Below are 14,106 nucleotides of genomic sequence, written 5' to 3'. Positions count from 1 at the left end.
CTTATTACTGGAAATAAAAAAAAATATTAATTAGAAAAAGAACTAGCATCTCCTGAAACCAGAGTTGTTAGATTACACAACTGATCACCTGAAGGCATATTGTATCCCATATTAGTAAAGTCTCTTCAATATCACACTGCTCTCTTCATACAGAAAAAATAAAACCAATATGTAATATTAATCAATGTTCATCCAAAACAGGGCAATAGATTATTAGGTGATTATTTATAACCCTGTGTTTTAAAATAAAAGGGTCCTGACACAACAGAAGATTGTTTGCAATAAACTGTTCCACTGTGACTCCAATGAGAAGGATAGGGGGAAAAAAACTGCAGGCTTTAAAAACTTTATAAACTAATGTGAGACCGCGAGAGAGAAATGTGCACTTTAATTCACTCATCACTACTTCTGTCTCCTAAATGACATCCTAAATGCACTGAATATCAGCAATATTTGTGTTTAAATAAAGAACAAAATTAAGTGCAGCAATCAGTGCACTCTATCCTAATAGCTCTATGAAGACTGGAAGCCATTTCAGGCACGTACCACCACCTCTTTGTTCATTCTGTAAAGGGCCAAGCATATCTATAGTGCTAAATACAAATATTAAAATGGTGACATATGAAGTTTGTTTCTAATGTTGTAAAAGTGATGTTTTGTGATCCATGTTTAGTGACGCTCAATGGCGTGTATATCATAGCTGTTCAGTTTACAAGTAGAGGGTTTTGTAACTGCCAGCCCTGAAAACCCACCATGAGACATGAAAGGCATACTGGGGTATTTCTTGCTCATGCTTCATTACCAGCAATAAAGCTACTACAATTGGAATTCAGTTAACAAGTCCGTTGATGATGCACGAGTCATAATAAAATCCAGCCCATGCTCCCTTAGATGTCATGATTCCGCAGGGATAAAAGGAGTAAACAACAGTAAAAACTTATTTTAGTCACTCAAGTCAGCAGAAAGACAGATCATCTTTTGGATAAGAAATTATTACTCTGTTCATGTCTGCACTTTGAGCAGCTATGCTGAATATTGCAATCCCCGACCCTCCCTGAAGAGGGAGATGGGCTATCCCTGCCTCTGTGTCTCTGAGGCTCAGGGAAGGGAAAGAAATTCCTAGGCTAAGTGACTTCATAGGAAAAAAAAATCCTTAGAGTGTGTTAGAGAAGAATCCCCATGAACTCTGAGAACCAGGAGAAGAGGAATGGATTCTGGGCCCTCTTATCTCCAACCAGACAGAAGGATGGCAAAGAGAATGAACCCTTCCACCCTTCCCACACACACCCAAACTGCACAGATAGCAATGGAGTGGAGGTGACAGAAGAGACGAGATCATCAAGATAGCCACAACCAAACACCAATACTGGTACCCCCATTTCTGAAAGAGGCCTCAAATCCAAACGTGTGTGAATGCCAATTTGAGACAACCTTGAATTTCCCTTAATAAGTTTCCATGAAGAATCAATGTTTGCCTGTACTTCAGTTAGAAGGTGTTTCATTGGCAACTCTAACATCTAAATAAATCAGTTCAGTTTCAATTGCTATGGGTAGAAATGTGCCAAACTCACTGTCGTTGGTTCCCATACTTTCAATTAACCACTGCCAGCAGGTTCATTTCACAAGCCCGTCAAGTTTGGTTGTATTCTTAGGTTTCTCCAAAACTTCCATCATTCACTGTAAAACTGGAAAATTTCATCATCCGGTTCTTCAACCAAGACCCAGTTTTCCCTGGGCAGGTCTAAAGTCCCAGTTTTACCTATAGCAGTCTTTTAGGAGAGGGGTAGCCCAGTGGCCTTCACCTCATTGCCCTCCCCTCTCTTCAGATAGTATCTGAATAGCCTGCTCCTTTTGTCATGAGCCTGTGAATTAGAGGCCAGGTACGATAGGGCCTCTGCCCCCAGATCCAACCATTAACTTCTGTGTATCAAATCCCCTTTCTGCAGCAGAACTGGGAGACATTTCTCCATCCCAGCTATTGCCACCTTTCTGGTCCTTGCTTCACGCTGAACTATATCACCTATGCCAGGAAGATACTGGGTATCCTAGTTCAGGGAAAGGGAGCAGGTCTGCCTTGCTGGACCACTTAAAACACTGTATGGAAACAGAAGGCCTACTGATGAGTTCTCGGAGGTGCCACAAAATGATAGAATTAGTCGGAATGGAGGAGGGAGGAGACCTTATACATCTTGCTTTGGGTTTTTAACTGAAAGTTTTACATGGTTCTACAGTAAGACACTATGTAAATACATAGAGGCAGACTGTGCACCATGCAATACACAGAATATTTTATTATTCAGTTAGCATTTAAAGTGTGGGGATATTCTTAAAGTATTGCTTTAGAAGTTCTTTCAGAATGTATATACAGATCTTGAATCATGTAAATGTAGTGATAAAACAAAGAGTACAGCAAGAATTTAGAATTAAGGACTGGCTCACAGATGTATTATAACTGTGCTCTCATTTGGCAGAAAGTCTAACAGGTTCCTCCTTGACCTGCTTCACAGCAGAATACTTCATAAAAAAAGTATTTTTAGGTCTGCATGAAAGTGCAAGACCTACTTGAGTTAGTAGAGTGAGGAAGAGCTGAACAATCTGAGGCTTGGGGGGGGGGAGGGTAAGAGAGGCCTATTTGTATCAGGAAAGTGCAAACTTGATAAATATAATCAACTGAATGCACAGGTATTAGTTAAATACATTTTTAGAAGAGGAATAAGAAAACATTTTATAAGTAATCTTAGCATGTACTGGGGGAACAATTGTGCATTGACAAGGAAATAGGCCAGATGATTTCAGTTCTTTTTGATCTCAAGTTTGTGATACAATAGAGACCTTTTTCTTTTGTAAAATATGTCAGTGTATGAATACTTAAAGCTTATGAACAGATCTGCTAAGCCTGTTTCCTGCTTTCTTTGTGTTACTCTTACAGATAGCAAGACAGAGAAGGAGCAATATCTAAAGAAGATTTAAACAAACACACACACACACACACACACACGAAAATATGTAAAGAAAATATTTTAAAATATTTCACTAACCACATTTAGAACAGCGATGTGACTCAAAGTGACAAGACTGGGAGATGAACAGAGATAGTCATAAACCTCTATAAACAATTCTTACTCAGTGTGACAGAGACACACCAGACTTTATAGATACCCCTATAACACATTCCAAAGTCTCAGCATAGCTTCAGATTGCCTATTTTTTGTTGATATGTGGCACAATCTTTAACTTTACTTAAAATTTGCTTTTTTCTAGTCAACTTTTACTCTTGTCAAAAATGAAAAGGCCATTACTGTATTACTAAATGTGAGCTAACCAGTAAAAAAAATAAAAAAGATGGCAGAGTTACACAAACCTGTCTCTTAAAGAGTACAGTATGAAATAGGCTATCTGTATAGAGTACATGTACTCCAGATAAAGGTTAAATATTTGATAGACAGCTGAAACAGTATAAAAAGAAAGAAACTGAGGAGTATGTTGGGGAGGGAAAGTAATAAATAGTATTCAACAAAAGAACAAAAAACAACCCGGACTCAAAGGTACAGAACCTTACTTTAAGATATGTAAATCCAAGCAGCTGCAAGTACCAAATAACCTAGGTTTTGTAAAAGCGGACAACAATGAAACCAGGAAGTACTGGAGAGTATTTTAAATTAGAGAGATTTACATATACTCTAAGTAAATTCAACAACTATGTTTGGTAAACACAGTATTTAAGTCCTTTACAGCGTGGAGAGACGAGTAGAGACAAAACCTTCAGAACAAGATTACACATAACCACAGGAGAACTTGGAAAGGATTTTTACCTTTGTGTGCGACGCAGCCTGTTTCCACTCCTCAAATGAGGCAAGGTATAGTTTGAGAGGACAGTCCAAATATTTGGATCAGACATATCCATTCCCTTCTTTTCAGTTCACTAAAAGTTCAAAGACATGATACCAAAAAAGAAAAAAAACACCCAATTATCTGATCACTCACTGCAAAAATGTGTTAACATTAACTCTGATCGCAAGAGAAACTTTTTAGTGTAGCTGAGAAGCAGTGCCCTGTTGGGTTATCTAATTAGTATACAGCTGCTTCCCCAAAGAGTCAGTAAACTTTTCCTCTCTAACATGGCACTGCCTGGCTATAAACAATAATTACAATAGTTTAGCCCCATGTTCTGCTGAAAACGCTGTCTCTGTGTGTGTGTGTGATTCAGCCCAAGGTACTTTGTCATCTGTTTGGCAGATACCATTCAGATCTACCCAGAGGGGGAGTAGTACATTTTATAACTTTCAACACGTCCCTTTATTTATATTATTTTAAAAAATAAATTGTCTGGTTTACAAACATTCTTACCAATAATACGTTTACTTTCTATTTTCCTTTTACAATACAAATATTTTGAAAAAGAAAAATTCCATTCACTTCCTCCCACCCCCACAAATAGTTTTAGAAATAAGCTAATCTTTGAGAGTCTTTTCCAAGACTTAAACCTGTCACCTTTGATCTCATCTTGCTGTTTACCAAGGGGCTGAGAATGAAGTTGAGAGCTCCTGTACTACAGAAAACGAAAAGACTGTGCATTCTTTAATCTTTTCATCACAGTTAAACATTTCATACACCACTTTAGGCAGCAGTGATATAACACAACATGCAGCAATGTGTGCACGCATTCTCACACACTTCCTTTGTGGGTCATTCTGAAGTTTAGAGTAGAAACAACAGCCTCAAGTATTTATTGTACTTACAAAGACGAGTATGTTTCAGTAGGAGGTACAGAAGTGTGCAACTCACCAGTACCTTATGTAGTGAGCTACTACACCTTGCTGACAGTCAAGATCCATAATTTGGCATAGCTAACACACACATTGTTCTACAAAAGTACAAGCCACATACATTCTACCTTAAATCAATAACTACAGTAAGTGGTGCTTATAGGTTCAAGCCTATCCCAACAAACATGATATTACAGGTACCTAATTAATTATTTTCAGCATGGCTGCCTGCAACTACATACACCAAGTTTTTAACATGAAAAGCTGTGGCACCTGTCATGGGGTGGATGTGCAACATACTGATAGGAAAGGGTGCTGGCTCCAATCCCACACTATCTACCATCTCCTCTTTTGACATGAAAAACAGACATATTGCAGTGCAGGGTGGGACAGAAGGGAAGAAGAAGAAAAAGTATTTAATGACCAGTTCCCTCTCAGTGTTTTGACATGGTTCACAGACCCTTTGATGTATTGTTCAACCTCTACCCTGCAGGCCACTGCATCCTGCTTTACTTCTACCTCTCCTGGCCCTATACTCTGCCCTCCATTTGGGATTTTCCACTTTCCTAATTTTTCTACACTATCTGCTTCTTGACCTTCACTTTTCTTTTCAGCCTAGATCTGGCATGTATGTTCTTGTTTTCCTCTTCTCTTCTCTTCTCTACTTCCCATTCCCAAATTCTTTAATCCTGACACCATCCCCAGTCTCTCTCTTACCCTCCAGAGCCTTGCCTACACTAGTATTTTTCACCACATTTCCTACTGCTGTACTGGCAACCATACACGTGTATACCATCTGCCAACATCCACTAGTATTTATACAACAGTGTTGTTTAGATCTGCTCAGTATTGCCAATTCCAAGTGTTCAAAAATCACAAGTCAGGCTAAAACAAAAGAAATAATTACATTAGCTTAAAAACCATGAGTTTTAAAAATATATATACAATTGGGGTTATTTTCAGTCACACGTGGGTCACATGTTCAGGCTTTTCTCTGCAACTCTTAGGGCTAGAAATTTACTTTTTTTATTAGTATTTAAAGGAAATTGAGGTTCTCGTGTAATCACACGAATCCAAAAGCTGTAGCTTTAAGAAAAAACCTCTCCCGTTGTTGTAATTTCCAGCTCACTCTGAGGCTGGGACTGATTTGGCTGCTGATTACTCAGGCAGCTATGGTGCACCTGTTATCACTGCTGCAACTAGTGCCAGGACCAGTTCCCACTAGCATCCCCCACCAATATTCACTAGGAGTGTACCCATTATGTAGTACTCAGACATACACCTGAATGCCATTCCAGTGGTAGCACATGAGGAGGCTACTGCAGCCAATAAGGAGAGTTCTGTAGCATATTTCTTCCCTTGCTGGTGCCTGCCTGCTAGCTAAGCTCTACTCTGTATTTTAAACAACTGGTACTAGGGAGGAGTGCCTGCAGCACCTCTTTCAATCCCAAAATCCTACCACTACACATGGAAATCTTGCATCCCTCTCAACCTGGCTCCCTGTTCGTGTCCCAAGGAGAGTTCACTCCACCGATGATGCCATGTTGTGTGCAGCTCCATGCAGGACCTTTTACTTGGTATTTAATACATTAACATGCATATTTAAAAATAATGAGTCCATAACCATAAACTTGAGCTTAAAAAGAGAACTGCATGGATTTAGCATTGGTGAAAGGCATTGGCTCAACAATCCTGGCAAATGAAATCCGCTGTTTATCATGAGGACAAGTGTCTGACACACACTGCCCTACAAGCAAGCCTCTTACTTGATATGGGTGGGGAAATAGGGAGAGAACACTAACTATAAGTAATCGGGAAAGTTCAGTCTACATGACCCAAACATTCTCTGTACTGAGTCTGCCAATTGTGTCAACCATGGTAGTGAATTTTTGGCGTCAGATATGGATCTGAGACCCATCAAACTCACCTCATTTAATGATGGCCATTAAGCACAGGCACCATGAACAGACCATCCCAGAAATCACTCTTCACTGGCTCCCACTGAATAGAGAGTCCAGTTCAAAGCCTCTATCCTGATATTCAAAGTCCTCCATTATTTTGGTTCTGCTACCAAAAATTGCCTCCCTTCCACAACCCTGACCTTCAGAGAGAGCTACATTCCACGCAAACTTAATCTAGATTATGAAACTACTAGCCACAACAGATAACTACAAAATAACCATTTTCAGAATTAAGTGAATTGTGGATTCAAACTTAGAACTTCCTGTGGAAAACCAACACACATACCACACCACAGCCAGACATTTAAACAAAACCCTACGAACAACTAATCAAGCTGCTTCTCCTATATGTAAGGAATCCAAATGATCTTTCTATTTTTAAATGCGTGGCAAACAGTCAGATATTACAGGGATGAGGGCTTGCACATATACATATATATGAAGGGGTAGAGTAGAGAAAAGTGCAATGGAGTACAAAGACAGTTATATGAATTTTAATGCTTGTTAAGGTACCATAATGGAGAGCTCAAGTCCTCTCTCCTAAGAAAAAAATACAGTGAGTTTAAGGGTGTTGAAGTACAAGTATAAATAATAACCTGTCGATATACCTCTCAACTGTGACCTGGACAAGCCACTCTTGAAGTCCACCTATACCACAGAAGTCCAATAGTGCAGTTGATCCTGACATGCCATTTATTCCTGCTGCATTTCAGTAAGCCCACTTTAAGCAGCTTTAAAAAAAAAAAATTAGTGCAGAGCATCCACAGACAACATTCACTCCATTTGTTCCTGTACCTGAGCATGGGGGCACAGACTACACAGCTTCTGGCACAGTTATCTGGAGCAGGCACTTGAGATGGTAATAAATGAATATTTATCAATATATTATTGCATATATTCCCTCATAATAGATTTTGTCAACTTGGAATTAAGTTTGAGAAAACTTGGGGAAAAAATCCCTTTAGAGAACATTAACATTTTCTCAAAAATACACCTGAAAATTTTAGGCCAAGTTTCCACGTCACAAAAACACCCCAAAAATTTGAAAACAAGAAAATACACAGTTAAGCTCACTCAACCTAGCTTAGCTCTTCCCCTGTAAAGCCACACTGAAAACAACCAGAAACTAAAACTAGCTAGTAATTTATTAAATGCTTTACCGAGATAATGGATTATAAAAAGATGACATATTCCATTTAAGCATAAAATAATAAGATAGTACAAAAAGTAATCAGAAAAAAGATTATTCTATTTTCCTCCATATACGTACATTGGGAAGCTAAAAATGTCACCCTCAAGCCAGTAAAGATTCCAACTCAAGTAATCCACCATTCCTTTGAAGAAAATTAAGTGACCAAAAATAAACATACAAAGACAAATTAGTGCAGAGCATCCACAGACAACATTCACTCCATTTGTTGCTGTACCTGAGCATGGGGGCACAGACTATATAGCTTCTGGCACAGTTATCTGGAGCAGGCACCTGAGAAATAGCTGAGAAATATTCCCTTACAATGAAGAGTGCAAAAGCTCAGACTAGTTTCCCAGTGCTGATTTAGATATTGAAAACTAGATAGCTAAATCCAGACAAGCACACATTAAAAATGCATTGTAATAAGTCTATGGCTAGTAGGATTAAAGAAATAGGAAGGAATTATTTAAATGCATCAGGAACAAATTAAATCCTAAGAGAGGTATAGGCCTAATATTAGATAAGGATGGTAAAATTCTCCATCATCATGCAGAAGTAGAAGGATTCAATAAATATTTCTGTTCCATACTTGGAAAGAATAAGGATGATGTATTTATGTCTTAAATAACAAATTTCAGAGTAGCAGCCGTGTTAGTCTGTATCCGCAAAAAACAGGAGTACTTGTGGCACCTTAGTGACTAACAAATTTATTTGGGCATAAGCTTTCGTGGGCTACAGCCCACTTCTTCGGATGCATAGAATGGAACATATATTGAGGAGATATAGATACACATACAGAGAGCATGAAAAGGTGGGAGTTGCCCTACCAACTCTAAGAGGCCAATTAAGTAAGGGGGGGGGAAACTTTTGAAGTGATAATCAAGATAGCCCAGTACAGACAGTTTGATAAGAAGTGTGAGAATACTTACAAGGGGAGATAGATTCAATGTTTGTAATGGCTCAGCCATTCCCAGTCCCTATTTAAACCTAAGGTGATTGTATCTAGTTTGCATATCAATTCCAGCTCAGCAGTTTCTCCTTGGAGTCTGTTTTTGAAGCTTTTCTGTTGCAAAATTGCCACCCACAGGTCTGTCATTGAATGACCAGAAAGGTTAGAAATACTTCTTAATCCATCAGCAAATAGGGGGAAAGTAAAATGGCAACTACAGAATTTAAATATTTTTAAATTGGCAGGATTTGATAACATGCATGGAAGAGTACTAAAACAATTGGCTGAGCAGCTCTCAACTATTAATGTTGATTTTCAACAAATCTTGGAACACCTGGAAAGTTCCAGAGACTGGAGAAAACCTAATATCATAGCAATATTTAAAAAAGGGTAAACAGAATGAGCCAGAACACTATAGGCTGATTAACTTAACAGTGAACCCGGGCAAATTCAAGGGAAGATCAATAAGGCACATGATCAGTAAAGAATTCTTGGATGCTAGCATAATTCATGTCAATCAATGTGGTTTTATGGAAAACTGGTCTTGTCAGACAAACCTGATGTCTCTTTTCATGAAATTACAAGTTTGGTTGATAAAGGTAACTGTTGATATAATATACTTAGATTTCTGTAAAGCATTTGACTTAGGGCTTGTCTACACTGGCACTTTACAGCGCGGCAACTTTCTCACTCAGGGGTGTGAAAAAAAACCTCTCTGAGTGCTGCAAGTTTCAGTGCTGTAAAGTGCCAGTATAGACAGTGCACCAGCGCTGGGAGTAACTGAATTAAAAATGGTTTAATAGGCAAATCTCACAAAGCAATTGTAAATGGTGTGTTTCTAGTGGGAACCACAGGGATCTGTTCCTAGCTCTATGCTATTTGCAATGATATGAAAGAAAATATAAAACCATTGCTAGTAAATTTGCAGAGGACACAAAAATTAGTGCAGTGGTAAGTAACGATGGGGATAGGTCAGTTATACAGACCAACCTGGATCACTGGGTAAGGTTGACTCATTTGAACATGTGCTTTAATACAGCCAAATGCAAGGTCATACATCTAGGAACAAAGAGCATTAAGTCACAGTTACATGATGGGAGACAGGATCCTGGAAGGCAGTGACACTGAAAAGGACTTTGGTGTCACAGCAGATAAACAGTTGAATATGAGCTCCCAGTTCAATGCTGTAACTAAGAGAGAAAAATGTGATCCTTGAATACACAAGCATGGGAATATGATGTAGGAGTAGGAGGTGGCTTCACAAAGCATTAGTGAGACCATTACTGGAATACTGCGTCCAGTTCAGTGTCCACACTTCAAAAAGGTTATTGAAAAATTGGTATGGTTTCAGAAAAGAGCTACAAGATTGATTCAAAGTCTGGGAAACATGTCTTAGTAAAAAACTTAAGCAGCTTGGTCTTTTTAGTTTATTCAAGAGAAGGGTAAAAGATGACTTCATCACAGTGTACAAGGCCATGGGAAATTGATTTCTGATAACAGATGGCTCTTTAATCTAACAGAAAAGGGCAAAACAAGATCCAATGGCTAGGAACTGAAGCTAAATAATTAAGACTAGAAAGAAGATTCAATTTTGTAAATAGTGATGCTAATTACCCATTAGAACAACTTGCCAAGGGACGTAGTTGATTCTCCATCACTTGAAGTCTTTCAATCAAAGTTGGATATCTTTCTAAAAGATATGCTATAGTTCAAACCGAAGTTACTGGGTAATGTTCTTTGGCCTGTATTATGTAGGAGGCCAGACTACATGATCATAATAGTTTTAAAAATCTATGAATCAATTAAATAATCGTTTTTATGAAAATTTTCTGGTTTTAAAATCCATGAATCAAGGACATTATTTCATTTTGCCCTAATATAATGTTTGACCTCTTGCTCCCTCTAGTGGTTGATACTGTTAATGTAACACTCACTTATTACCTGTCTGTGAATTCATTAAACACTTTATTCAGTGTGTGAAACATGGTATACAAATACACTTTTTAAAAATATCAAAATGGAAGTGGTGTTTGTGTAGCACATATATCTGCCAAATTTCTAAGAATATCCTCTACTATTTATAAATGTGTGTAATTACTACTCTAACAGGTGTAATATATCATTCAAAATTCAAATTAACCTCCCACTTTTTTGTTGTACTATAGTTTAATAGATGTAAACATATTTAAGGAAAGGGACAATTACTTTGTAAAGGGGTCACTGGAGCTCTCTTCATTCATAAGAGATTATAAATTATGAAAAGGATCTCAAACATTAATTAAAACCTAAATATGCATTGAGCAGAAATGTGCTTATAAATCAGGCAAGACCATTTTTAATTTCTCCTAACTGTATATACATAGTACAGCCAGCCATGTAAATAACTAGGCTAGTATACATTTGCTCTGGTCTGGAGATTGGCTTCTGCTTCTGAGCCAATAAAGCAAATTGGCAGACTAATGACAAAATAAGAGAGAACAATGTCTGATCTTCATTGTTGAAGTCTCATCATTTCTACAAATGAGGAAAGCACTACTGTAATTCAGAAATCTTGATTTCTGTTGCAAGAAACTCTTGCAAGGGAGAGCAAATAGTGCGCCAGATAAAAATTTCATCAGCTTTCCAAAGTAACCTGGTGCTTGGAGCCGAACTTCAATATCATATTATCAGAAAAGAAATATTTGTATCTATTTTATAACTGGTATATAAACAATTCTGTTTCTATTTTTGAAATGCACTTTTTCAGGACTAAATGGCTTCTTAAGTGTAGCAACATGGCTGAAGATGGGTAATTAACCACTTTGCGCCTATAATATGTTTGTATAAATCCAATGATACATTGATGCACATGGGGAGAACTCCCATTCCACCAACATTTCTTGCAATGCCCATGTTTTCATGCACTTCAAGATGGTACTCAGAGGTTACAGATTTTATTAAATAGTCCCAATCTGCTTTTAATATTTACACATTCTCCCACTCTCCAATGCAGTACCCAAGCACATCTTAACTTGCATCTCTTAAAACCATCTATGTTCTTCAAAATATGCAACAATGAGATTAGTTTTATAATTTATCAGGAAAGTGTAGGAGCACAGTACTCATGCTTAGCCTTTATTATATGTGTTGTTCAAGTACAGCTGCCTTCAGACAAGCCATATTTTGTGAACAATTTGGTTGTAGAGTAAAAAACCAAAACAATCTCAAACACACACAAGAATAAGTTACCTTGCTAACAAAATTGTTGTAGTAGGCTTTAAACTAAAAATGAATAATTATAGTAGCCCACAGCTACATTCCATACTACATATATACTTTTCTGTAATATGGAACATCTTAATTAATGAACACATGAATACTGTGACACAAACATTTATTTGCTATCTATAGAAAACTTGTCTATTATTTCTTCAGGGAAATTAGGGTTTAGATATTAAATTGTCTCATTTCTCAGATGCCATGGGTAAAAATGGGGCAATTTCCTAGGCATACACATTGTGGTATAATCTACAATAAATTCCTAGAGCAGGGCTAGTAGATGAATACAGACCCCTAAGCAAAACTAGCCCATTACATTCACCTGCTGCAGCTGAGCACTCCAAAGCTGCGGCCCATTGTCCACTTCTAACAGATTTACCAGACTGAACCCAACCCTCTTCCAAAGCCAATTAAATTGGGAACCAAGCTGGAAAGAGGATAGGAGAAAGAAACTGGATATCATTCATGCTAGGGGTCATTCACCTCTGTAGCATTTGAGAATGTTGCTACATGAATTCTTAATTTCTCATTTTAAAAACACCTGTTTGATGATGCTCCCTAGCTCAGCACAGAGATCCTCACCATAGCTATGAAGCACTCAAATCAGTCAGTCAAACTTGAGTGGTAGAAATCTTGAAATTAGCACCAGCTGCTCAGTCTAAAGGAGATCTGCAAAGAAAAGTGCATCAGCTGTACAGTTATATGCTAAAGTCCCAAACAGAGAAGATTTTCTAATTCACAGATCCCCTGTACCCATCCCACATGACTGCCAACCTGTGCTGTAATGATGACTGCACATCTACCATGGACATCTGTTGGAGCATGGAAATTGATTCTCCCTCACACATTGGCATGTGCTGTTTTTCTGTTTGGATTATTTAAAACACATGATTTAAAAAATATAAAATCCTGATTTTTTACTGCAGCAAGTATAAAAAGGACACCAACTACTTTGGAACCTTGGGTGCTATATACTAAGTTACTAGAAAAGCAGCATTTCCTTGATTCTCCCCTGCAGTAGGTTGGGTTCATGTTCCAGCTGACTTCAGTGATTGATTCAGTTGATTCTGCTGTCAACAGAATAGCGTGTGATGGAGTATCCTATGCAGCGGGAGCTGGAAAATTGGAACTTTGGAACACAGGAAATTACACAGGAAAACAATGCTTAAATAATATTATGGGGAATGCCTGTCTCCATTACCCTTGGAATTTAGGGCACTGAGCACATAGCTTTACAGTCAATACATTCTTAAATCTGTACATCTGTCTCCTACTCAAAAGCCTAAAAAAATTCCTGTTTTAATAAACCCATGTCCTGCAGTCTGAATTTTCAAATAACTCCCAATATATTTAGGGTCAAAATAAAGAAAGCTGAGTTATTGAATCTTCCTGATTTTCAGAGGATGAATATTTGAAAGAAACAATTACAGGGATAACTGAGCACAGCATAGTCTCACATCTAATTTTTTAAAAAGGACCAGTTAAGTAGCCCATCTCTCAACTGATGCCAAGACGTATCATTGCCCCCAAGCAGCATGTACCAAACATAACATGTTGATCTGTTGCATCAGTGAAACCGAACATCATGGGAGATGGGAAGAATTTATAGGAAAGAGTTTATTTGCCCAGAAACATTAACGTGAGAATGAACAACCTTCAGATACAATGAACACAAGGAAAACATGGTTGGAGTAAGTGAACACAAACACGATGTAGGAGATGGCCTTAGAAAGGAAGATTAACTTGTGGTAAAAGCACCTCAGGTTCTATTCCTGGATCTGCCACAGATTCCATGTGTGATCTTGTCATTTAATTTCCCTGTGCCCATCTGTAAAATGGGGCTAATAATGCTTCCCTACTTCACAGTACAGTGGGAATAATTTCATACATATTTGTGTGAGGTGCTCAGAAACTACTGTGGTGCCAAAGAAAGAAAGAAATGGAGCTAGACAACAGAAGGAGGATTTTCCTCATGCTGGC

At 38.0% G+C, this 14,106-nt stretch overlaps 1 protein-coding gene across 2 annotated transcripts in view; it reads right to left on the bottom strand.

Moving 5' to 3' along the window:
* The window catches only part of MAST4 (microtubule associated serine/threonine kinase family member 4), a 410,096-nt gene that overhangs the window by 142,145 nt on the left and 253,845 nt on the right, over positions 1-14,106 (bottom strand). Inside the window, exon 1 of one of the 2 annotated variants that reach the window (XM_045020987.1) lies at positions 3,813-3,962. The exons of the other annotated variant lie outside the window; for it this stretch is intronic. Within the exon in view, the coding sequence (XP_044876922.1) occupies positions 3,813-3,904 (92 nt within the window). The 5' untranslated portion in view covers positions 3,905-3,962. Of the gene's footprint in view, positions 1-3,812; positions 3,963-14,106 lie in introns of those variants that run through there. 2 annotated transcript variants of the gene reach the window in all.

This window comes from Mauremys mutica, chromosome 6, assembly GCF_020497125.1.
Source record: "Mauremys mutica isolate MM-2020 ecotype Southern chromosome 6, ASM2049712v1, whole genome shotgun sequence".
In the NCBI taxonomy this organism is placed as follows: Eukaryota; Metazoa; Chordata; order Testudines; family Geoemydidae; genus Mauremys; species Mauremys mutica.
Note: the sequence above shows the minus strand (reverse complement) of the source record. Positions and strands in the feature narration are given on the sequence as shown.